Here is a 25,139-nt window from a genome sequence, read left to right as displayed (position 1 = left end):
AGCGGGACGGGCCGCCGGCGGGGAGGGGGTCTTTACTGGCAGCCTGTGTGCGGGGAGGACATGTTCCCATTTCCCTGGGGATTCCTGGAGAGGCCTTTGCAGTCTCTAGTTCTGTCTGGTGGTCGCATCCTGAAACGGGGCTGATGCCTGACTTGTGTTCCCTCTGCTTTCACAGAAATTGCTCCCTTCCCTCTCGACCTCTCTCGAGGACATCTTTACCCACTGGGAAAAGTAAGTCGAGGGAGGAAATGACTATCAAATAGATTCCAGACTGTGTTACCATCCAGGCTGCATGGCATGTGTGACCTTTATTTGCTGGCATTTCCCGTTGTCAGAGTATTTCCGATGATAACTGTGGTCAGCAGACTTTCCTCCTAGCCTCTGGTTTCAGACCGAATCGTTTCAGATGTTAAAGATTACTTTGGTTTAAAATTTCCTGAGCTTGGAGGTAAGTTGTTACTCTGGTTTTGAACAGCTGATGCTGTTCTTGCTGGTTGGGGTTAATACTGGAGCATTGTGGGGCTAAGAGTCATGCTTTACTGGCAAAAATCTTTTTCCCCGATTCTGTTTCACTTTCTTTTTAAAGCCACGTGCTTTGCAGGAATATTGACCGAAGAACAGAGAATTTGAGCAGATGCTAAAATGCCAAGGCTCTTACAGGGACTTAAACCTTGGCACAGATCACGTATCTTCTGACTCGGAGGAAGTCTCTTGGTTTCAGCGTGTTCTTTCAAGCCCTTACATGTTCAGCCGCCTGCCTTCCTGCATAGTTATTCCACTGAGTACCCTACGTGAAGGTCTGCAGCGTGGAGGCTTCCCATCTGTGGGGTGCCATGACATTTGCACTGCTCCCTTTGTTGTGATGCTGAAGTGCAGCGCTGCAGAGGGAGGCCTGGTGGCAGCCGCAGAGCCGGATTATCAGGGAATCAGAGGAGCTGAACTTCCTTGCCCGTGTTGAGGAGCGCTGCAGTGAAGATGCTTCTCAGTGTGCCCGTGCCAGCAGCCTCGGGAAGCGGGTGTTTGCTTCAAAGCTGTCTTCTGCTAGAACATCTCGTGCCTTGGCGCTACCCCGGTTCTTGCTGTTGTGTCTCCATGATTTTCTTACTTGAGCAGGAGAAAGACTGGATCTAGGGGAGGACGTAGCACTGTAGAAACAGGCTTGCAGTTCCTCCCTCTAATGATTTATTGCTCTCTTGAGTATTGATGGTGACCTTTCTCTGTGCTAGTTATCCTGGGTGCTACAGCAAACCCTTCCAGACACTATTACTTTTAAAGCTTTGGGGGCGACAGGGCACTCGCATCACATTTAATTCCTTTTTCTCTAGCATCACCCTTACGTTGTGGTCCCACCTCAGAAATACACCTTTTATTCCTGGTCCCCTGAGTTATGCCTGGTTTGGAGTCACAATAAGGGATGTACTGACCAGTAGTTTTGTTTATCCAGAAAGTGCCCTGCCTAGCTGGAGTGCTCTCATGTGCATGAGCTGTGATTGTCGCATCTTGTCGCTTCATAAGCTTTTGGCCTGAAAATGCCTTTCCTCCGACTGCGCTGTGGCTCTTGCCTATCTAACTGAGGCCGTCCTTGGTGCTCTCCTTCAGAAGCTCTTTTAAAGTGAACTTAACAGTTAAGATTTTCAGTTACTTAAGAGTGGCTTCCCTCCAGGACTACGTTTAATCTCGTTTAGTCTCAGAGGAGGCTGGGAGGGGGCAGAAGGGTGCCTGGGTGCAGGGGGAAGCTGGACCAGCTCAGCCTCAGGAGCAGCTGGAGCCCTGCAGCCCGCAAACGCTCTGGGCTGCTGTAGGGCCAGCGCCTGTGGGCACCACTGTTTTCCCCCACGCAGTATCCCTGAGCACCTGGTCACTCACGACGAATTCTCACAGCAGTCTCTGTTGTGCTGTCAGCTGCCACTGTATCAGGAGGGCATTGGTGTGTCGTAGCTGCCTGTGTGGCTTGCCCTATTTTATTTGAAGGGATTATTACAGTAGTTCACAACACTTTGTAATAGCAAATGTGCCTTCGGCCTAGCCTGCTTGCAAATAACTTGCTGTTACAGCTATGCTACTGAAACACTCAAAATAAGCACGATACTGGCCAAATCATTAAACTAACCTTATTTTTAAATTAGATGAACAAATAAAATAAGCTAAACTGGCACAAAAGCAAGGGGTTTTTCACCTCTGATAATTGTGGGTGTCTCAGGGCTTTTACCAACATAGAAGTACTGCATGTGTGAATCATACATAGACATGTGCCCAGCCAATGTTATCCTCGTAATAACGCAAATGTATTACCTTTGTTTTCATTTGAAAATTAATGATAACTTTAGCCACATCTGTTCTGCTGGTACAGGTAGGGTTCAAAGTCTGGAAACATCTTTTTCCAGCGTAATGTTTTAACCCAGTTGAGCAGCTTAAGTGTTTAATGCTCGTTTGTGGCCTCTTCTTCCCCTCTTTCAACACATCTGTAGGTGCAGCCACTTCCTTTCTTAAATCTCTCTGCAACCTGACTTTTCTGTCATTTTGGCCTCTGAGCCCAAGTTCAAATGGCTTTTGCAGCCTTTAGATTCACTTCTCATGGAATACTAAGACCTCTTAGGGGATCACTGCCCTAACCCTGGGTCTGCATTTATTGACTGTCTGGCTATAGCTACCTCCTGGAGAGGGAATTTTTTCTGTAGGATGCCTTTGCTCCATGGTGAGCACTGGCCTGACCAAATATGTTTTTACTTCTCTGCTAAAGGAAGAAAGACTCTGCCTAGGACACAGAAAAAAAGTCTGTGTTCAGTATCTCCTCTGAGTATTGCAAGGATATGTTGTTCTCGGGAGTTGCCTAAGGAGGACTGGAGATGTCCCTTGCAGGTTAGAGAAGTATTTCTCCCACTCCCTTAGGAGCTGTAGAGAAATGACACTACGTGTCCTTAGGCTGGAGCCTGACCTGAGAGTGGATGAATAATTGTATTCCAATTTGTTCAAGATATTTTTTTCCCTGTTTTGATGCAAATTCTGTCCCCTCAGAACTCCCTCGAATTCCAGGAGAAGAAAGGTGAGTGATGAGGAGGCAGCCATCCCAGAAAAGATCAGAGTTCCTGATCCCGTGAGCAGCTCTGAGAGCTCGGAGAAAGAAGAGGATGAGAAAGAGAAGGCGAAAGCTGCAAACAGTAAGGAGCCTTTCATGTCCCTGGAATTGACACAGTAGGACTGGAGGCTTGTGTAGGAGCAGCCTGACTTGCTTGGCTAGAGAAAATGCTTGTAAAGTGATGGCTATTGCCTTGTGCTCTTAGAAAAATAGGACAACTTATTTAACATCCCCTTCTCATGTGGAGTTTCTGAGGAGCACAGATGCCTGCTGAAGCTAGAAAAAACCTGTTATGATTCATTGGGAGGGGATGGGTGTTGTCAGTTGAATGAAGCCTTGGGAACCTAACGCTGCCCACTGTGGAGCACCTTCTAGTTGGTCCCAGGTGTGTATTGGGCCAGCAAAGGCAGGCCTGTTTCCTGGATAAAGGAAGGCCTTGTTAGTTGGTCTGGAAAGCCAGTGCCCTCTGTCTGAGGTGGGGTGCAGCTGATGTGGGAGGCGTTGGCTTGCATAGTCTAACAAAAACCCATGTGTCTGATACATTTTGGCTCAGCCTCGTCTGCTGTAGACCAGCCTTTGGAAATATACAGGTCTTGGCAGGTTCCTTGTCTTGGTGGTGGGGAGAAGGATGGGGTGGTGGAGCAAAGCACTTGCCGGTTGCAAGGACAGCGACGGTGGTGTTGGGGCAGGCGTGGAGATGGGCCTCCTGGGGCCTTCCTGCAAACCAGAGGCCATCTTGATATGAGATATGCACTCACATGATTTCTCTGTGGCTCTCTCCTGTGCAGCAGCCAGCCTTTCCCTGGCCACGAACTCAGGAGTGAATGTAGAAAGCAGTGAAGATGATGACTCCTCGTCAGAAGAGGAGACACCAGCTGGAAAAGGTGCAATTACGGTAAGGCAGTTCTCTTGGCTTTGAAGGCTGATAGTACTCTGAGGCCAGGACTTGTTGGCCTGTGTAGAATTGTGGGCTGGGGTGCTGGCATAAGCCTTTTCTTAGATATCTGTCCCCCAAGTGCTTCCCTAAAGAGCTTTATGGCTTGCCCAGCTGCCAGATTGCTGTTTAAGGTGTGCTGTGTCCAATTTAGTCCCTTATCTGTTTATAGGCTTCTGATTTCTTCTGCTTCCTGTAGGTGACACCAGCTGTGGTGAGTGGCAAAGCTGCCAACTCCCTTCATTCTCCTAACAAACCCACTGCCCCAGCAGGCAAAGCAGCAGTGCTCTCTGCTGCGAACAGAACTGTGGTCTCAAATAAGCAGCAGCCCAATGCGCCAGCTGCATCTGCAGCTCCGGCCAAGGCTGGGCAGAAACTGCCTGGTCCTGGGAAGCCCAGACATGCTGCTGCAGCCACGGCCAAAGTAGGTCAAAGCAAAGCACCAGTAACGACCAAAGCACCGGAAAGCTCCAGCAGCAGCAGCAGCTCCTCATCAGAGAGTGAGGAGGAAAAAGAGACGCCGACTGTGAAGGCCCCAGCCTCCAAAGTGGGTAAGGAGCCTGCGGGGTGCGGTAAATGCATGTGTGCTCCAACTTTGCTGCGAATCAGGTCTGAGCCATGCCTTCAGCGTGTTCCTTTCAGCTCCCTTGCTGGAAAGCTCAGTGATGCTTGTTCCTTGGGGAGGCTGCAAGAATACTGCAAAGCAGCCAGCCCTGGAGCTCTGTGGGATGAATCCAGCATGCTTGCTCCCATTTCAAGCAGCAGATTCTGTGCTAAGATGTCTGTCTGGCAGCACCCAGCACTATGGGGTTGAAGATAACAGCATAGCTTATCTGGAGGAGATGCAGTACTAATACTGCAGATGCTTTCAGCTGTTTGGAAAGGCACTGCAGCATCTTCTTTTTATTCCCAATTGCAAAGTGATTGTCTTTGGGTTTTGAAGTCTTTAGGGAAATCTTTTTACTGCTTTGAAGTGTGTGTGTTGGGGGCGGGGCGGGAAGGGTGATGTAGAAGGATCTATTGATTGTAGAAGCTCTGAAAATGATCCTTCTCTTGGCTCTTTTCCAGAGGAGGTCCAACCAGGCTGGGTGCCCCTGCAGGGAACTGTGTGTGGCTGGGCAGCTCCCCGTAGGGTCAGAGGGTGGCCAGGAAGGATTTCCCATCTCTGCACTCGGAGGAGTGGTGTTTGTAGGCCAGTGTTTGTCTGGAGAAGCTGTTCCCAGCAGGCCATTGATGCTTTCAGCAGGGCTAGGCCCTCTTCCCTGCAAATCCCCTTAGCCCTCTTTGCAGCTTGTTTTGTTTTCCTGGCTTCAAAAACCACATTAACATCATGCTCTGGGAGCTCAGAGCAGGCAGCAGCTGTGACATCTCCTCGCGTGTGTTTCAGAGCTGAAGCAGGCAGCTGGGGCTGCTGAGAGCAGCAGTGAGGAATCAAGTGAAGAGACATCCTCCGAGGAGGAGCTTGCAACTCCAGCGGTCCAGGTAACCTTTCCAACCCAGGGTCCTTGACTCTAGGAAATCACTTCCCTTCCCTTGAAGGAGAGAGGAAATGCTGCAGTGCTGACAACACCCCCTTCCCTGGGTGTGTGGGATCCCCAAACCCAAGACCAGAGAAACACATGTGTGGCTGAGAGCCCCACTAACCCCTGTCAGCATCAGTCATTCCATCCCAGTTCCTCCTAGTGCCTGAGGTTGAGGGAGGTCCTTTGATCTGTAGGAGGTGATTGGTGTGCAACTCCACAGATGCAGTCAGGCAGTCCGTGGAGAAAGTGGCTTGCTTCAGATACTCCACAGCCCATGGGTCTGAACAAGCCTATCCTGGCCAAAGTTAGCAAGGTAGCCTTCTTTAAAACAGATTCCATGCAGTTACAGCTTTCAGCTGGTTTCTTCTGAGATGTTACCTGATTCTCCTGTTCCCTTTTGTTCCTTCTGTTCCCAGGCAAAACCAGCTGTGAAAACAGTGCAGGTTAATGCAGCACCTGTGAAAAGTGCACCTGCTGCTCCAGTGTCCCTCAAGAAGAATGCAGTGAGGCAAACAGCACTGGCACCAAACCAGTCCAAACCCACATCCATAACGGTTCCTGGGGCTGCAAAGCCCAATGACACATCAGAGAGCAGCGACTCATCAGACAGCGAAGATGAGGAACCTCCGTCGGTAACCCAAGTGCGTCTATCTGAGACTCTGTCTCTCTTTGCACGCCTCTCCAGGGCTAGGAATTGCAGTGAAAAGAAAATTTTGTAAATGCATGTAGTGTATAGCAAAGTCATGTTGGGGGTGGGAGGAAAGAGGCATGGGATGTTTAAAGGCACCCCAATATCTTTGCTCTGAGCTTTAATCAAGCCACTGTGCCTTTCTTTAAAAAAAAAAAAAATCCATCAGTACTTTTAAATAAAAAAACCAGCAACTTTTTTTCTCACCTGAAGAGGCAAATTGTCGTGGTTGAATTTGCCTCTCAGCTATAAATTGCAATAACAGTGTCTAATTTGTCGAACTGTAGTGCAGCTTAGTTTCCCTCCTGTGGAGAGGTGCAAAGTTCTGCAGTGTACCTCACTGGAGGGGACTGGTAGTATCAGCAGGCTGATGAAAAATATCTGGTCTTGCTTTCTCATCTTGGGAGACTATCCCCACACAGCTAGATGAAAGGATGCCTTGTGTCCTGCCAGTTGCTAATCTTCCTTCCCCATTTGCCTGTCCCAGGGGGCTCTGAAATCTCTTCCCTAGTTTACAGTCTGAGCAAATGAATTATGCTGCTGTGGGATTTGCCTTGTTTCACGCTGTTCTTGTCTTGTCCAGACAAAGCCACCTCCAAAATCCTCCCAGGCCATCCCATCCCCAGTGAAACCTACACCAGCAGCATCACTCTCCGGCAGAGCAGCTCCAGCAAAAACACTTCCACTGTCCCAAGGGAAGCCAGCACCAAAACCAGCAGTGCCAAAGCAGGCCAAAACCACACTGGGAAGGACTGCTGCTCCCACGAAGCCTGCTGAAAGTACAAAGACAGTGGAGAGCTCCGACTCCTCAGGCAGTGAAGAGGAGGATCTCCCTGTGCCTGTCAGCCAGAAGGTAGGTGATACCGCATTCAGCTCAGTGCCAGGGGATGGGATATGCAAGACAATTGTTTAGCCCTTAAATGCTACTACTGATCTCCTTGAAACACCAGTAGCATGTAGTATGTTGTGTCTCAGAGAGACAAAGATCTTTCTTTCTGCTTGGAAACAAGTGGAGCCTAACTCTTCTCACGCAGCCATACTAGAGGAGGGTGAGGGGTAACCAATTTGATACCGTTTCACTCCACTCATGCCTTACCCCTCTAGAGTGGGCCTTGTGTGCAGGGTCACAGATAGCTTGGTCTTGACTCTCCTGTGAGGGTTTATTTACACCTCTTTAGAGAAGGACCATGAACTCAGACTGGACTCAGACTTAGGTGGCTGAACTCATAGGGAAGCAAATCCCTTCCTGAGAGCATCCATAGGCACATTGTCTGGAAACCTTCTGCATTGACTCTGAACTGCAGGGTCCTTTGGAAAGTACTCTGAAAGCAGCGTTTTGGAGATGGCAGCTATTACTGCAAGGGAGGAAGGGAAGCCGGGGGCAGAGCCTCACGTGTCCTTGCAAGGAGGCTCTTTGTCAACACGTCCTTTCACTATTGACAAGCAGGAGCCGGAGAGGCTCTGCATTTTTGTCTTTATAGCCTTGGTCTGCTAAGGTGGGTGGAGGGGGATGCATCTCTGACAGTTGGCTCTGTGCTGCTCTCTTCCTGCGTGATTATATGTGAAGATTCAGCTCTGGGTGGCAGGAGCAGCTATTCTAATAGCTGTGCCATGGGGTTCCACTGTAAAGCTATCGAGACTCGTCTGTTCTAGCAGGGTTGTAGGTGAAGGACATGCTGGGGTAGGTTTGTTTCCCCCCAGTGTTGATTTGAAGCTGGCAGCAGCAGGTACCCATCTTGCCGATGGCTATTTAACCACTTCAGCATCTTCCCTCTTGCAAACTGGTGATTACCCCCGAACAGCCGCAGTCAGCAAGGAAGAGCTTGTCATCAAGGGAGCTCTATTTTTGCCAAACAGGCTGTTTCTTCCCGTGTTAGTAGCCTACAAGCAGAGACCACGAGTGAAGCCTGAAGATAAACCATTAGGCTTAGCTTAGCTGTGTCCACAGTCCTGTCCTCCCAGTCAAACTCTTCTTAGCTCATCCTCACCATCTGCTACTTGGGCATATGCTAACCACTGACTTACTGTATCCTGCAACTTCCTCTGGGTTCTGTGCAAGATCCAAACAGATACAGAGTGTTGGAAGCTGCTTCATCTTTCCCTGTGGGGGTGGATTAGCACAATTAAAATGAACATCATGCTTAAATTGAAGTGCTTAATTGGTATGTTTACCCGTGAAGACTCAGGAATATTTAGTCAAATAAGTTGACAAGGTGTTTGCATATTTTGGGGGGGAAGGATGGTGATGGGGGACAGTCTGGATTGACCTTGAAGATGCTGTGAGCTGCTTTTGTTTTGGAACTGCTAATTCTGCTCTGCTTCCTCTTTCCTGGACGTTTTGGGCCAAAGACGGCACTCAAGCCCTCTATGGACAGGCTTTGGCTTCTGCTTACCAGGACTGGGCATGAGATGCACGTACATGCGTATGTTGCGAACCTGTGTCTTCCTTGAGCATCCCAGGAAAACCCATGCAGGCTGCACTGGTAGAAGTTGCGCCTGCAAGTTTTTATCTTGGACCGCAGGCCCTGTGGGGAGAGGTCAAATTCTTTCCCTCCCTGAACCCTGTCCCGGGTCCCTTGCAGGTGACAGTTGTACTTTTGCTGTATTGTGACACAGCTGAGATACTGGTCCCAGTCCTGATACGCTGGTGGTGCTTCTGTGGTGCACAGCGAGCAATGGATTGCAACTGTTACAACGTGCTCAGCACACGTGGCTCAGTGTTGTTTCTCCCTCTTGTCATGCAGCACTGCATGATGCAAATGGACCCAGTGGAGTCGCAGATGGGTTGTGCGGGAGCTGAGTCATCACACTTGTACTGAGCCGCAAGCAGCTCCTGGTTTGGGGGCTGGAGAGGGAGCAGGAAAAATGATTTCCTCTTGAATTATTTTCCTCTTCTCTGAGTTACTTCAGTACCTGTGACTTAAGTTGTCAGAAGCTCTCTGCCTGTGTTACCCTGCTCCCTGGGTGTAAGTCAGCCACGCTGCTGGCCTGATCCCACCTGGGGCCACGCCATAGGATGTGGTGGCTGTCAGCCATCTGGCAGTGACCGAGATGAGATGGATGGAGGGACCTTGGCCTCCTCCCCGGAAGATCCAAGGAGTCCCTAGGCTGTGTAAAGCTTATGGTGGTTTTTCTGTGGATGCTGTTATGTTCTTTCTGTATCAAGATGCCTCTGTACGGCACCTCTTTCCCAATCTCTTGCTAAGTTAGGAAATGAAGCAGCCCTTGTACCGTGCATCCAAGCAGGGGCAGAAGCCAGTCCCGTTGCTGTGAAGGTCTTAAAAGTGAGCGAGTGGGTTCTTACCTCCGTAGACTCTTCCCTTGCACGGCAGTGCTTGGGACCGAGAGGGAGAGGAGCTAGCGCATTCAAGTAGAGCATGCAAATTCTTGTGTCTGCTTCAAGGAGTTCTTTCTCTTCAGCATTGCAAGTCTGGCCTCTCTCCTGGAGATAGTGACTCACTGGTATCAAAACAAAACAGACAAGTGAGATTTGCAATCCCCCCCTCCCCAAGCGCTTGTGGAGGTTTCTGTTTCTCTAAGTAGAGTCAAAATGTGCTTGGCTTGTTCAAATTGCTGTTCTGTAATGGGATAAACATGCAGATGCTGTTGTCTGTTTAGTGTTTGGCTTGGAGATGATAAACACTGCCCCAGTGGCAGCCCTCGGTGGGGCTGTGCCAGGAAGCACGGTAAGATCTGTCCTCCCGGGAGGCTGCTAGGCTTGTGCTCTGGGCTGCTGGCCAGGAGCAGCCCCTGGCTGGGCTGGCACTGCTGAAGTCCTCCTGGTCCCCTGCTGCGGGCTGAGAGGGTATCGCTGCGTTAGCAGCATGGCAGTGTTGGGAGAGGGGGGTGGCAGGGGCTGTGCAGCCGGGCAGGAGTCTCTCTCACCTTCTTGCAGGAGGCCTGGAGACATAGCGCTGAAGTGGGCTGCCGTCACGTGCAGGTTGAATGGGGTCTGCCTGCCCTGGCAAACGTGATGTACTCTTTGGCAGAGCAGCCCGGAGATGAGTGATGAGTGGAGTAAACTGAGTGGGCGCAGAGCACTGTGAGCCTGGAGAATTATCTGCAGGTGGTGAAGTTACCAGATCTCTCAGCAAGCGCTCTCTCTCCTTCTGCCACTGCTGGCCTTCAGCAGCATGCAGGAAGGGTGTCTGCAGCCCTCAGCCCAAGCTGAGAGGGGGGCTTGGAAGAGATCGTCTCACCTGGCAGTTGTGTATCTGGTACTGTGATAACTGTGGCATTAAGAGTGCTGACACACTAGTTGCTTGGGGCAGTGGCTCGTGGCCTGTCCTGGGACATCAGTGTGTTGACGGGTGCTGTAGAAAGGCACAGCCGAAGTGAGTTGCAGGGCTTTTTTGTTGTCTGGAGACTTCTAAAATTCTTAGACCTATTGACAGATCAGTTTCCAAGGTGCTCAGTCATATCTTGGGTTCCCAGTCTGCCTCTGCCTGCCCTCTGTGTTCCCAAATGCTTGTGTCAGCCCTGTGTCTATGCTGAGCTCTCCAGCAGCTCTAGGATGTAGCTGCTCTGATACTGTCTCTGAATCTTGCAAGTGTTTTGGCACAAGGCTTCCCAGCTCCTACTGATTTCCCAAGCTGGGAGGAGGTCGTGCTTACATGAGAGGCTTCCTTGGAATGGGGGTCTCGGGGTTGCAGTGTTTCTCCTGCCCTCAGGCTCCTGTGCAGCCAATGTCTCGGCCTCAATAAGGAATTGCTGTTCTGAGGTTATGAGCACTGTTAGCCCTACATGCTTGTGCAGTAAAACACGCTCGGGCTTCCTGTCAAAAGCTTTGCTAAATGCAGTGGTATGTCTCTTCAGCAGCTCAGTCCAGACAGTAACTGAAGCCCCTTCCAATCTTGACGTGCCAAGGATAGAGTGAGTGTTAGGGTAAAACAAAACCCAGCTTGAGCTGAAACTGCACTTAAACTCCTAAACAACACCTGTACTAATACCACATTTCTGGGCCTGTGTTTCTTTCTTGTTAGAGGTTAACAGAACAGCCTGGGCCTGTTCCCAACCTGAGCCAGGCTGCTAAAGCTGGGTTGCCTGAAAAAACAGTGGGAAGCAGCTTGAAAAGCCAGGCCTCAGAAAGTGGGAGCAGTGACTCGTCTGACAGCGAAGAGGAGCGCCCTGTGACACAGACACAGCCTTTGCAAGCTGGTAAGTCTCCTGGTAGTGGCCAGGATCCCTCACCTGCATCCTCTTTCCCCTGCACATGGAACGGCCCAGCCTGTTGTGATAGCTCCTGCTCTGGAGAGCCACAGAGAGCAACTCTTTCTCATGGTGACAATCTCTTATGCTTTTCCTACAGTGAAAACCAATGCTGTGCCCCAGCCAACAAATGTGAAGAAGGCACCAGTTCCGGCACCAGCGCCAGCCCCTCCACCTGTGGACAGTAGCGATGATTCCAGCGAGGAGTCAGATTCAGAGGAAGAAATAGTCCCCCCTTCACAGGTAAGGAGCCGCTGACCCGCTGGGTGTGGACGCTGTTAGTCCTGCACGCTCAGGAGGTGTCAGGACTTGCAAGGTGGTAGTTGGGTGGGTGATGAGTGGTGCAGAGAGGAGCCCTCCCCTTGGCTGGGTCGGGTTTTCTTGGTGGCATCCCTGGGTCTCGCTGACTCTGGCTCTGGGTACACGTCTCGGTCGCAGCAAACTTGCAGTGTGTGAGAGCAGTGGAGGGTGTGAATGTTTTGGCAGGAACATGAGTAGACACACGAGCCCAGACCTCCTCTGGGACTCTGTCCCCTTTGCCCTACTCCAGGGAATTAGACTGGAAAAGCAGCCAAATCATAGAATAGTTTGGGTTGGAATGGACCTTTAAAGGTCATGTAGTCCAGCCCCCCTACTGTGGGCAGGGACATCTTCAACTTGATCAGGTTGCTCAGAGCCCCGTCCAACCCGACTTTGAATGTTTCCAGGGATGGGGCATCGACCACCTCCCCGGGCAACCTGTTCCAGTGTTTTACCACCCTCCTCGTTGTAAAAAATTTCCTCCCTATATCTAGTGTAAATCTACCCTCTTTTAGTTAAAAATCATTCCCCTTTGTCCTGTTGCAACAGGCCCTGCTGAAAAGTTTGTCCCCATCTTTCTTATAAGCCCCCTTTAAGTACTGAAAGGCCGCAATAAGGTCTCCCCGAAGCCTTCTCTTCTCCAGGCTGAATAACCCCAGCGCTCTCAGCCTTTCCTCATAGGAGAGGTGTTCCACCCCCCTGATCATTTTCATGGCCCTCCTCTGGACCCACTCCAACAAGTCCATGTCTGTCTTGTGCTGAGGGCTCCAGAGCTGGATGCAGTACTGCAGGTGGGGTCTCACCAGAGCAGAGTAGAGGGGCAGAATCACCTCCCTCGACCTGCTGGCCACGCTGCTTTTGATGCAGCCCAGGATACGGTTGGCCTTCTGGTCCTGCTACCTTTCAGCTGGAGGAGCCAGACCCGTGCCTTGGAGAAGGGAGGTGACCCCCATATCTGTGTAGAGACACTGCTGAGTGTCATGGAGCCGATCGCAGATCTCTCACCTGAGTCTCTTCATGTCATGTCTCTTCATGTCTTCATGCCAGTCCCACAGGGCCGTGGCTAAGCTCCCTACGGCCTGAGCTGCCTCGGTGTGAAGCTGCCTTGGGTGTCTCTGCACCTCTGCTGCAGTTTGAGCCCGAGAAAGAGACCATGTGAAGAAGCCTTGACTGAGGAACGTGGCTGCCGTTCCTACGTGGTGGTGGCTTGGCTGGTAGTCTGAGCCACTTAGTGTCCAAGTGTGCTTCTTGTCCCACACATATGCGTCCCCTGTCTGGCCAGCGCCGTTGCTGGGAGAGGGGGACTATGTGCACTCAAGAAAACCCTTCCCCATGTTGGCCTGATGCTGTGGCCGGTGGACAGGCTGTCTCCCCGCAGCTGGTAGGCAGGCAGCCAGCCTGAGCAGTCCTTGATTAAAACATGTTTATAGTACCAAGATTGTATAAAATAACGCAGTTGCTGTAACTAACTTGAGCTTTATGCAAGACGGCTGAGAGCTCACGTCGGATTGGCGGCTCTCTGCGTGGTGGAGCGTTGCCTTCCTTTCTGAAGGCCAGATGTTGTGTGAGGGAAATGTCAGCCCACAAAGGCCCAGCTTGTCAGAGATCTGGAGAGCAAGGGCTGCTCACGTAGCCTCATTTGTAACACAAACCAGGAGGCTGACACTCCTTTGTCACTCCTGCTCCCTCCTCTGCTGGCATTTGTGTCTTGGGCCTGATGTCAGTGTCCCTTGGCTCTTCTATTTTTAACCACTCTTATGTTTAGTTTGATGGGAGGTTTCAAATGTGAGGCAACAAAATTGCTTCTTGTCAATTTACTCTCTAATCTGTGGCTTGCTTGTGTACCTGAAGGCAGATTTGCCCTGTGGTTGGTGTCTTTGCTTTATTTCTGTTGCCAGTTAACTCTCGATGTGTGATTTTTAGAGCGTAGGAGACATCCTGGAGTCCAAGTGCCCACTTTGCAAAGTAGGGTTTGCAACTGCAGTCTTGTTGGTGCTGCAGTGGATAAGGATCTCACAGCCTGCAAGCGCATCACATTTTGCCTGCCTGCCCTTGGGATGGGTGCCTTTGGGGCCCTGAGCTAATGCTTTAGGCACTCCCGGGTGCTGGCCCTCACTTTTCTGTTCCTGTGCCAGAAGCCCTGCCCAGAGGCTCATAAGAGACAGAGCTGTAAAGGGCTGGGGGCGGGGAATAAATATGAGCCTTGGTGCTCTGCTGAAAATGATGGAAGGGCTCAGGAGTTAGTGGTGGATTGGTGTATGCTTCTGTCTCTTTTCCGTCCAAGTTGTGCTCTGTCCTGATTTGCTTTCTCATCTATTTTAGAGTCTGTCCCAGCAGAATGTCAAAGCAAGCAAGGTTTTGAGCACAGTGGCCGCCAAGGCTAATGCCACACTGCCTTCGGGGAAGGGGATAAAAGCGTCTGCTGTCCCTCCAGTTAGCAGAGTGTCTGAGAGCTCAAGTAGTGATTCCTCAGAGCACGATGTGCTGGCAGGAGAGGTAATGACGGAGGAGACTGAAGTGGGCAGCTTCACTGGGGAGAGTGGGCAGATGGATGTGCTGGAGTCTGAGGCTGGTGCTGTGTCCCCAGCTGAGGGAACGTGTTCATGGAGGGAGGGAGAGGGGGCTGCTCTATTTTAACCACTGTTACCACACCATAAGGTGAGGCAGATGAGCAGAGAGTAGCCTTGATAGCTTTGCTGTTCCTGCCTCCCAGCTGGCTGGCAGGTTTCTTCCTTCTTTTGTGATAGCAGTGCCCTGTACAATCAGGAGTTGTCTGCTTGGCCACAGCTGCCTGCTTCATCTGCGGGCCAGGGGAAGATGGGGGTCTCTGCACCCTGCATGAGAGATTCTTGGGCTAACCTTGACATGAACTGGAGCAGTACAGCTGAAGAAGGGTCGAGGTGGTCCCAACCCATCTGCTCTGGGCTGCTTATAGTTCATGGGCATAAGCAGTTATTCCTCCTTCTAGATGCATTTCATCTTCCTCTCTCTAGGCCCCCACTCCTCCTTGCCTCAAGCAAACGGTTCCGGTGGGAAAAGCTCCTCCAGCCAATGCTGCTGCCCCACAAGCTGCTTCACTCCTGGGAAGTCCCACTGCCAAGTCGAGGAAGCCAGGCCTGCAGCTGGCACAGGACACCGGGCTGAGCCAGGCTGTGCCGCCCACCCAGGCAGAGAAGACCTCGGACAGTAGCAGTTCCTCAGACAGTGACGAGGAGGAGATGCCCAAGCAGCCCCCCAAACCTGGTCAGTTGTCCCAAGAAGATGCTGTCAGTGCTGCTGGCCAGGCTAGGGTGGGAACAGTGTTTTGTTACCCCGTGGGAGGCATGTCACCTTCACGTAGTGGTTGGAGAGGGGTTTCTCCTCTCCAGCTTGGCAGAGCACTCCCCTTGCTTTGAAGGCGGAAGACCTTTTGGTAGCAGTAACTGTGCTGGATAGGTGAGCTTAACCCTAGGCAGCAGCGGTGTGTTTAATGGGATGAACTCTGCTCCTCCAACAGGCTCGCTGCAGAAACCAGGAGGGACCCAGCCAGCCCACAGCTGCTCCTCGGAGTCCAGTGAGGAGGAGGAGGCAGCATCGCAGGTATGGTACCTGAGCAGGCTGGGATCCTCTCGGGTCTTGCAACTGGCTTCTAAGTAGGACAGAGAGAGGGTTGAATTCTGAGCCATGGCAAACAGGGTGCTGAGTGGGTTTGCCAGCACAGAAGTGGGAGCTCCCCAGTGCAGTGCTGTGAGCAGGGTCATTTGGTGGGGTCAGAGAGAGGCTTTTGAACCTGGAATGCTTCTCCAGGCAGCTGGGCCTTGGGTTCAGTGCTCATGGTGTCTTCCCCAGGGGAAGGGATGGGAGGTGGTGCCTTGCAAGGGTTAAACCGGGAGAACTGGTGCACAGTGCCAATAGCAGCAGGATTTTTTTCCCCACTTTTATTTGTAACTTAACCCGTGCCCAAGCCATTAAATTCCCTTTGTAAGTAACGTGCAGGGCGTGCAGCACATCTGCAGTGCATTAGCTGTGCATGGGTGCATGCTAATAGCCAGGAGATTCCCCAAGCCCGCTTTACTGGTCGAGAACAAAGAGGAGATCCTCTCGCCATCAGCTTTGCTGCTGTAAGCTCAGACAGCGTCTGTCAGTGCTGGCCCCTTTTCCTGGCATCCCTCGCCTCTCTGCAGGGCTGGCTGAGTGGTGCAGGATCACTCTGCGGGTGGCCAAAGGTGGGCCCTTCACTTGGAGTACGGGGGCAATAGCAGGAGAGACAGATCTGCATGCCTGGTGTGTGGGAGGCTGCCCTGCTGTGACTCCTCAGTGTGTCTGTGCTGTTTCAGTCCCTCCTCACAGGCTATCTGGGCCTCTCCAGGACCCCAGCAGCACCCCAGGCACCAAAGGCGGTTCCCCCCCAGCCTGCAGGGAAAGTGGGGCAAGGGAAAGCAGCCGTGACTGCTGCAAACTCCCTCTCCAAGGCCTCTGTGAAAGCAGCCCCAGCTGACAGCTCCAGCAGCAACAGCAGTGACACCGACACAGACATCGACCAGGTGGCTGCAAACCACAAAGCAGGTGGGTCTCCTTTGGCAAGGTCGGGAATCTGCTTGGCCCAGGAGCAAAGTCGTGGTGGCACGGGAGGGTGACACTGGGAGGGGGCCCTGTTCCCAGCGTGTCTCCACCACAGAGCCCAGTAGTGTGGAGTGCTGCTGCCGTCTGCTGGCTTCCCCTGGCCATGACACAGCCCTGTTCTTGAACGCCCCCCTGCGCTGGCTGGCTTGGGAGGCTCTGTGCCTTTGCCTCTTCCAAGTTCTGCTTTAACTGCAATAATTAATGCAATTAATGGGAGTAGGTAGGGCTCTCCCTAAAACCTATGCCCACTGCACTGGTGTGCTGCGGTAGTGATGGCTCCTAGGGAACCTTTAAACATTGGCTGAAGAACATCTGCTATACAGTGCTGGTATTCAAGCCTCCCCTGTGTCTTTCTGGGCTCTGTAGCATGTCTGGAGGGCAGAGGAGGGGAAGCAAGTGGGAAGATCTATGGAGAAAGGAAATGTCCTGCCATTTCACTATCGCCCTGGTTTGTTGGCAAATTGTAAAACTCAGAGCTGGAAGCTGCTTCTGCTCTGGTGTGACCCTTGCACCTTCAGATGAGCTCTGGTCTGGCTGTGAGCTCTGGCCCGCTCCAGATGCTCAAATGAGTCTGTTGGCTTCTTGGGCACATCATTAAGTTGTGCAAAGGGCTGTTGAGCAGGTCAGAACTATATATAGGTTCAAGAAGGCCCAGATGCTGGGGGACAGGCCATTGGTGATGGTTAAACATGGTGGTGTGCATACCCCCTCCACCTTGGGAAGTCCCTGGCTTACTGAGGGTGGTGTCCTGGGGAAGGACTGCTCTATCTATGCTCACCCATCTTGTACTACAGTTTTCTCTGGTCCCTATTCTTATGGATGTGGCCAAAGCTGTTGTAATCCACTTCCCTCGCCAGATACCTGATCTCTGGCTGAGGCATCTTTCTCTGGCTCTGCTGTAGTTGGGATGACCAGCAGGTTTTGCTTTTGGGCGGAGAACTGGGTGCTCCTCTTCAAATGCGTATTTCCACCCTCCAGTAACTCTATGTTACTGTAGTGGTCTATGTAACGAATGCTCCCTGAGTTGTCTTTTCTCTCGTCATTGTTTCTGCAGAAAACAACCTCCCTCCAGGGCAGGAAGTCACAGGAGCCTCCAGCAAAGAGAAGGTGGCAGGAAAAATGGAGCCAGGTCATGCCAGCCTCAAACCTTCCCCAGTCAAGAAAGCCTTGGCTGTGAAAGAGAATGATGTTGGGGCAAAAGGGGCGCAAGTGACCCCAGCATCATATGCACTGTTCTCCATCCCACAATCAGAGGAGTCAAGCTCGGGGAGCGAAACCGAGGTCACCACAGCTGCCAAAGTTCCTGCAGTACAAACACTGGAAGGGTTGGAAGAGAAGAAGAAGAAGAAAAAGGAGAAAAAAGAAAAGAAGGAAAAGAAGAAATCTTCCTCCACGGCAGAAAAGGCTGTGAAAACATCTAAGAGCAAAGACAAAGAGAATAAGAAGCAGAAAACATCTCAGAAGCGGAAACTGCCAGGAGAGGATGGGGCTGTTGGGCAGCCCAAGGAGAAGAAGCAGAAAGGGCAAGCTAACGAAGAAGTACCCAAAAAGAAAAAGAAGAAGGCAGCTGGTGACCTGGAGAAGTTGCCAGGCAGCAAGGAAAAGAAAAAATCAGCTAAAAGTAAGAATCCCTCACTTGGGGCTGGATTTGCAGTAGGTTCTTGCAGCTGATGCACATTCAGCCTCTGAAGGCTGGGCCTTGTAAGTAGCACCCACTTTCCTGTTAGCTTCCTGCTTGGCTGCTTCCCTCTTGGCCCACCCAAAGCCAATGCCAGATTTTTAACACCCCACTTCAGTGTTTTTCTGCAGTCTCAGCACCAGGTCGTGTTGCAGACAGGAAGCAGGGCTGTCCTGCCCCTGTCCTGTGTCCGGCACAGTGGGAACTGTGTTAATACTCACGCTGATCCTTGCTGCTTGCAGAGCAAGCTGATGTCCCCGTGCATCTTCTATGGCATGACCTGTCCCTCCAGGGTTTTCTCCTTTCCTGGCCTTTATCCTGGCTGGAAGCAGCTGTCTAGCTGAGGGCTGGCAGAGGGTTGAGGTGAGTCTGCGTTGAACCTGCTGAGGCCTCTTTGCCCACCCCGTGTGGCCGGCCTGCCTGCACTGGGCTTGGGAGAGTTCTTGCTAGTTGTAAGCCATGAGACCTGTGTTCGGCCCGCTGTGCTCTGCGTGGTGCCCTGCGCTGTGTCTGCAGTGCAGAACACCTCTGCTCACCCAGCTGGCTGTCCTGGCTCCTCTGTGGCAAATGCAATGCATGCTGGCAGAGAGCTAAGGTGAAATGTGGCTGGGGATGGCAGGCAGAAGGTCCCTGACATGCTGTGGGCATGGCAGAGGAAGCCCAGCGTTCACATGCGCAGGGCTTTGTGTTAGTCAGAGCTTCCTGAACATGGCCCCTTGCTGCCAGCCTCTTTAAAAGAGATCAGCCTCAAAATCTGTGTGTCATCTGCCATGTCAGCCACTGCTGTTCCCCATGGGCGACAGTGCCCCTTCCTGACCCTGCCTGATCAGTGTCTGCTGCAACATGGTGAGCAGCTCATTCAAGAGATTTGACTCGGGGCTATTGCTGCTGCTTTCAAACGCATGGAGAAAGAGGAGGATGGTATCAGCCTCCTGCTCATTGCTCCCAATTAAGGGTGTTTCCTGCTCTGTTTGCTGCTCTAATGTAAAGGCAATTTTTTTTCTTTGCAGTGCAGACTGCATTTGCAAATCAGAGCTGGTTCTGTGCTGGATCTTGCAGGCTTTTTTTTTTTTTCTAAAAAAAAAAAAAAAAAGGGAAGGAGGGGAGATGGAATGGGTGGGCCAGATCTGCTGGGGTTTCTGTTCCGCAGAGATGCAGCCCTTCATTCTGGAGGAGACAGACTTGTCCGTCAGCCCGTGTATGGGCTATTGCACAGGGGTGAGCTGGAGCCTCTTGGAGCAGTTGTGCTGAGCTGAACTTTGTGTCCATCCTGTGTTAGTAGCTCCCCTTGCTCTGATTTCTGGCATATGCCCAGCTACTCCAGCGCTGAAGTAGGTTCCTCAGAGTGGGTGGGCAGCGGGAGGTGGGAAGAAGGGAATCCTATGTAATTCTGCCCACATGTATGTGTGGGTGGTGGGATCAAACTGCTCTGGCTCAAAGGTACTGGAGAAACAGCCCTGGGCACAGTTGCCTTGTGGCAGGGCTCTGCCCTCACCCAGAGTTACTGCTCTGGAAAGCTTGCTCAGGTTTGGATGTGATCTTGAACTTACTGGAGATGGTCCCACCGCTCTTTGTGCCCCTTCTCACAGGCTGGCAGTACCAGAGTCCCTCTCTTAGTTGACTTTTCTTTCCCTCTCCCAGAAAAAAAGACTGGAAAAGAAAAGAAGAAGAGCAAAAAGGTGTCTTTGGAAGGGGAGCCGATAGCAGATGGCTCTGCTGAGGTTCACAAGAAGAAGAAGAAGGTATGTGCAAGACCGTGGGATGGGGTACCAGGGGGAGAGCTGTTCCAAACTGTGGTTGCAGCACTCGTTCCTGCAGCATGCCAGGCTGGAGAGGATCAGAGACGTGTCCTGGCCTTGCTGGCAGTACAGAGGAGGCTGCAGTTAATTGTGGCTAGTCTTGAGACAGCCTGACCTTTGGTTGTTTAGGATTGGGGTGGCTTGAAGAAGGGCTTGTTTCTGTACTGCTCCCCCAGGAGAGATCCCTTTCCCTGGAAGGGTCTAACCCAGGGGCCCTTTTGTGGCAGAGAACCTGCCCAAGGAGTAAGTGCTCTTCTTCAGTTGTCTATTCATCTAGTTGTTTTCAGCAGAAACTGGAGCTCCTGAGGGCTTGGCAGGCTACTGCATCCCATCCCAAGGGCTAGGAAAGGGGGCAGAGGGAGACTATAGGATGTTCCTCATTTATGAATATGTCCCTGTAGAGATGGCAGCCAGGAAGCCTCTGTGGGTTGTGGCTCTGCTGGATCCTTCATGTTTGTGGTGCAGATGATATTTACTTATTTTTCACCCTTTTCTTTTTAGAAGAAGAAAACAGCTGAGCCTGAAGGATTGTGAGAAGGTACATGGCCTGTGGGGACTATCAGTTGGGACCTCTGAACGGCGGTAACCTTGGCCAAACTCAGTACTCCTGGGCCAGTCTTGGGAAGACAATGTGCCCTCTAAACACCCACTGAGTCAGCCTGGCCTTAGATTAGAGGGCCAGGGAGTGGACCGGTGTAAGGAAAGTCATGCAGCAGTGCGCTGGCTTCTCTGGATGTGTTTGACGTCAACTCTTTAGCTGCTGAGAACTGGATGTCCAGCCTGGACGTTGCTGTCCTCTGTCATCAGCAGAGATAAGCGGCCTCTGGCAGTGTCTGTTTGTCCCTGCTCACCATAGGGAGCTTGGAAAAGTAATGTGGATTAGATGGTGATGTTGTAGCCACCTGGAATTGGACCAGATGACTCTGCCCTTGCTCTGCGCAGCTGTAAGGCTGTTCTCCTCCTCCCCATACCTAACTCTTTTAACTCCTCTCCCCAAAGGTACCGCATCCCTGTGATTAAGGATTTATGGGTGAAGATCAAACAGAAGAGAGGAAAAGGAAGCTCATCAGGAGAATTCCAACTTTTTTTTAAATAATAATTTATAACTTCTTTTAACTGTGACTTTTAGAGCAGAGCGGCATAACTTTCTGCCTCCTCCTGCCCTGCTGGGGCCCAGAGACATGTTTATTGCCCCTCCTGACGGCTCGCCTATTGCACAAGAATTGAACTGAAGGAGGCAGTTTGACCAGAGAAGAGCCAGCTTGCATAAACTGCTTTCCTCGTAGTTGACACCCAGCCATCTCTTTCTCACCACAGAGCTATATTTTTAAGAGAAACTTTTACCTTTTTTTTTTTTCTCTTCCCCCTTCCATGATTTGTGGTGTCAGTCCTTTTGCTACTATGGAAGAGAGCTCTTGGGTTTACTTTTTATTCTAACACTGACAGCAGTGATTATCATGTCCCTGGAGTTGCACTGAACAGCTGTGTCCAGCAGCTGTTCTCAGCCAAGGCGGCGTAATTTTTTGTGGGGTTTTTTTTTTTAATGGAATACAAAATAAAAAAAGAACGGTGAGATTTTGCTTCAGCTGCTTTCAAGGGAGGAAGGGAGGTGAGAAGCCCTTTGGTTCAGGGACCAAACCCAGGCCAGGGAGGCAGGGCTGGCTGAGGTAGGGCTCAGCTGTCTCTGGGGGACGTTGCAAGTAGGAGGGCAGAGCCCAGCTTCCACCCAGCTTCATAGGCACTGCTTCAACCCCTGGGGAAAAATTAATTGCTTTCTGCCTGTTCTCTGAGGAAGAGCAAATGCTGTTGCTCCTCGGCTTTGAACTGCATGTTCTTCGAGCATTGGTTTGTATTTTTTTATTACTAAAATGCCGCATAGGGCAGGTGCTGAGAGCAGGTTTGTGCATCACCTTGTGCAGGCCCAGCCTGCTGCCTTGCTGGCAGCTCCTACCCTGTGCCTTGTACTGGGCTTGCGCCTGGTTTCCTCACTTCACTCCCAGCCCTGGGGCTTAGCAGGTGAGGAAAAAGGGACTGGATCCCCTTCTGCTCCTCCCTCCCATGCTGTGCAGCTGCTTTGCAGGCTCTACTGGCGAGGGCAGAGCTCTCTGGCTGCCACCCTCACACCACTGCAACCCGGGTGCAGGAGGGAGATGGCTCCAGTGCAGGGGGCTGCTTTACTCCTCCCCCCATGCTGCGACTCACTTAAAGGTGATTTCAGCCTCCTGGGCTGTGCAGGGGGACCCTGGAGTGCAAGGGAGATTGAACAACTGATGGGCCAGGAATGTGGCAAGGAATATGTACGATCCTGGGTGGGGGCACAGATGTCCGAGTCTCTGCAGAGATTTTTTTTTTTCCCTTTTTTCTTAAGGTTCATTTATTTTTAACCTAGGACAGCTGTAGACTGTTTGCAAGCACTGCCCTGCTAGAGTTGCTTACAAGGCTTTCTTATTCAAAAGTTTATTTGAAATAATTAGCTTGTGAGGTCATTTATAAAGGAACTATCAGATATATTCAGAAAAATTAGAAGCTGCTCTGCCTCCAGGGTCAGCTCCTCTGCCTGCTGTTACCCACTGCTGTGGCTGTTCTCCAGCCTGAAGGCAAAAGCTGAAGGTCAGCATCTCTCTCTACAAAACTGAGCGCTCCACAAGAAAAACCCTCTACTCCAGTAATCTAACAGAGCTTCAGTCTACAGGGGTCAGTTAAGAAGCTGGTGAGGTTGTTTTGCTGCTTTTAATGTTCATGCAGTGTAAGAAAGCATTAGTGGCTTGTTCTTCAGCAGGGGTGAGCTCTGTGCCTGCCACTGCCTGGGTGCTGCAGGATGCCGATGAGCAAAGGGGAGCAGGATTTATGGGTCTGACATCGTTGAAATCACTTTCCAGCCTGCTTTACCCACCCTTTGAGGGAACACTTTGTCTTCTAGCACTGATCCTGGTGGCAGCTGCAGCCCTGTCTGGTGCCCTGCAGCAGGGGAAGGGTCACAACTGATGCCTCAAGGGGCAGGAGCGTGCACGGGTGCCTGCTGTTAATCATCTCAGGAAAGCAATATAAGACAGAAATGAAACAGAGCAAAAAAAATAAAACATGGGAGCTGGGATGCTGAAGAGGGGGCAGGCATCTGCTGTCGTCCTCTTCTACTTGGCTGTTGTGGGGAAAGAGGGGAGGGAGTTTTGGTAAGATGGCTCCAGGACCTCCCAAAGCCCAGGCTGCTTTTGCCTGTGTCTCCATCACAACCTCCACCGCCCCAGCAGCGCTTTTGTGCTGCCGTGGCTCTTGGGGGTGGACCTGTGCCTCCCCCAGCCCCGCGACAACACTTGGCCCTCACCTTTCTCCGCACCCAGCTTGAGCATGTCCACCCCGGAGAAGATTATCTCCTCTGGCTCTGCAGTGGTGGCAGAAGCAGCGGCAGCATCTGCAGAGGGAGGGCAGGACATGGGACTGCTGGGTCTGCCCTATGGACCCCACCCTCGGAGAGCGGCAGGGGAGAGCCTGTGCCCACCCGCTGAGCCATGGGTTTGGGAGCAGCGGGGGCTAGTGGAAAACCTCGACTGCATTCCTTGGCTCTAGCTGCACCTACGCAAGGAGGGCTGTGTTTTTTAGGGTCCCCTCCAGCCTTAACATGCTGGCACCAAAGAGGGGTGAGGGATGCTTTCTACAGCTTGGGCACCCTCCCCTCCTCTCCCTGGCTGCTCTCCTCCTCCCTAATCACAAGCAAAACGGGGGGCAGCATCCATGCATGCTGCTCATTCCTCTCCTCCATCCCCTCCCTGGCGACCTACCAGGGCAGTCCAGCTTTTCCCGAGTGGCAGTGCCCTCAATCCTGGTGCCATTTTTGTAGGAGCACCAGCAGTAGCCTGTGGCAGCATGGCACTGCTTGGGCAGGTAGTCACCGTTCTCATCGCACTGCGGGCGGAAGCGACCCGGCTGGACACCCTCAGAATTGGCCTCCGCCTGGCACTTAGTTTGCACTAGGGCAATAAAAACAAAGGGGAGACACCATGAGCCGCCTGGGCACTTCTGCTGCCTGGCAGCCTTGGTGGGAGCTTTTTATCCAGAAGCAGCTAAATTAAATACAAAAGGAGAACAAGCTCCACCCCGGTGACCCTTCTAAAGCTCTCGGGCTAGCCAAGGACAGAGGAGTTGGTATGGTGCTCTGGCTTTTCAGACATTCAACATTCAGCCCCTGCAGGCAGTGGCAGTGGCTCTGTGATGTCCTAAAGGCCACCACCATGGGACGAAGAGGTCCATGACCAGTCAGAGGACAAAGGGGTCGGTTGCCTTTGGGATGCCCCATGCTGGAACCTCTTGGGGGGGTGGTTGCTCTGAAGTGCCAGTCCCGACCCTCCCCAGCTCAGCAGCCCCCCCATCTTCGATACCTTTCTCTGCTGGGATTGCCTTATGCTCCTCTGGCTTGGAGTTCTTGGCCATTTCAAACAGCAGCCACTTGTGCATCCAGGATTCAAAGGACTGCAACAGGGGAACCAGCACATTAACTGGGATGGGGCAGGGGGGCGTGCACCACGGGGGAACCGTGCTGCAAGCTCCAGCCTGGGCCAGGGAAGGGCGTGAGCATCACCACCTCCCTTGGGGTGGAGGTAACCCAAGCCTGGCTCAAGCAGGACTTTGTTTTTCCAGGTGGGGACACCCCAGGCCCTTCCCAAAGCAGGGTGCTCCTGGAAGGGGAAGAGTAGGAGAGCAGCAAGCACTGACCTTCCAGTCTGCATCAGTCATGGTGTTCTTCAGGCTTTTCAGGTTGTCCATCAGGTTGTCCTTCAGCTCCGGGAACATCTTCCTGGGGTCTGCTTGCTGCAGAATGACCACCATGGTCAGCCAGGGCAAAGAAAAATGAGGTGGGGGGGTGAAGCTCCGCTTATATCAGCCAGAAGGACTTTGCAGGCAGCCAGGAGCTCCCACCAGCTCTGAGTGCCCCAAGAGACCCCAGACCCAGCTTGAAGCTGGAAGCAGAGGGTCGCATCACCTCCTGCAGCGCAGGGGACAGCTGTGGGGGTAGTGGGGGACCTTACCAGCAGCAGGTGCTTCACTTGGTCCTCGGTTTTGTTGCTAGCGGGGGCCATGTCCTCAAGAGAAAAGACCAAGCGGCAGCGTGAGCACGAGGGCTGGCAGCAAGCCCCAAGGGCTGGCAGCAGCCAAGCAGCTGCCAGCGCTGAGCAGCGCCAAGTGGGCATCTCTTACCATGTTGCCTGCAGAGGGGGCAAGAGGCAGGACCCTCATGGCCAGGGGCGTGTTCACCAAGGCCATCTTCATCTTTTTCACCGGCTTGGCACCTGCAGAGGAAGGAGCGGCGTGAGGGGCGCCGGGTTGGGTGGTCCAGGG

General features: G+C 52.2%; 2 protein-coding genes across 2 annotated transcripts in view; one reads left to right on the top strand and one right to left on the bottom strand.

Annotated features, from left to right (window-relative positions):
- Nucleotides 1-175: 175 nt before the first annotated feature.
- TCOF1 (Treacher Collins-Franceschetti syndrome 1) lies at nt 176-20,995 on the top strand (the record flags this gene model as incomplete). The annotated part of the gene is made up of 15 exons (XM_009580416.1): nt 176-231; nt 3,016-3,158; nt 3,865-3,971; nt 4,210-4,561; nt 5,398-5,492; nt 5,950-6,174; nt 6,805-7,074; nt 11,204-11,378; nt 11,530-11,672; nt 14,723-14,972; nt 15,226-15,308; nt 16,046-16,274; nt 17,386-17,952; nt 19,651-19,751; nt 20,310-20,995. Coding segments are annotated over 15 exons (2,829 nt in total), but the record flags the coding sequence as incomplete, so codon positions are not given.
- CD74 (CD74 molecule, major histocompatibility complex, class II invariant chain) overlaps nt 20,688-25,139 on the bottom strand; it is a 4,760-nt gene continuing 308 nt past the window's right edge. The window contains exons 2-8 of the mRNA XM_009580415.1: nt 24,999-25,090; nt 24,830-24,883; nt 24,516-24,611; nt 24,182-24,272; nt 23,585-23,773; nt 23,131-23,217; nt 20,688-20,710 (exon numbers count right to left, since the gene is read on the bottom strand). Coding sequence (XP_009578710.1) covers nt 20,688-20,710; nt 23,131-23,217; nt 23,585-23,773; nt 24,182-24,272; nt 24,516-24,611; nt 24,830-24,883; nt 24,999-25,090 — 632 coding nt within the window. The remainder of the gene's footprint in view (nt 20,711-23,130; nt 23,218-23,584; nt 23,774-24,181; nt 24,273-24,515; nt 24,612-24,829; nt 24,884-24,998; nt 25,091-25,139) is intronic.

This window comes from Fulmarus glacialis, unplaced genomic scaffold (assembly GCF_000690835.1).
Source record: "Fulmarus glacialis isolate BGI_N327 unplaced genomic scaffold, ASM69083v1 scaffold37536, whole genome shotgun sequence".
Classification (NCBI taxonomy): Eukaryota; Metazoa; Chordata; class Aves; order Procellariiformes; family Procellariidae; genus Fulmarus; species Fulmarus glacialis.
The sequence above is the reverse complement of the archived record's forward strand: the minus strand, read 5'-3'. Positions and strand labels throughout refer to the sequence as shown.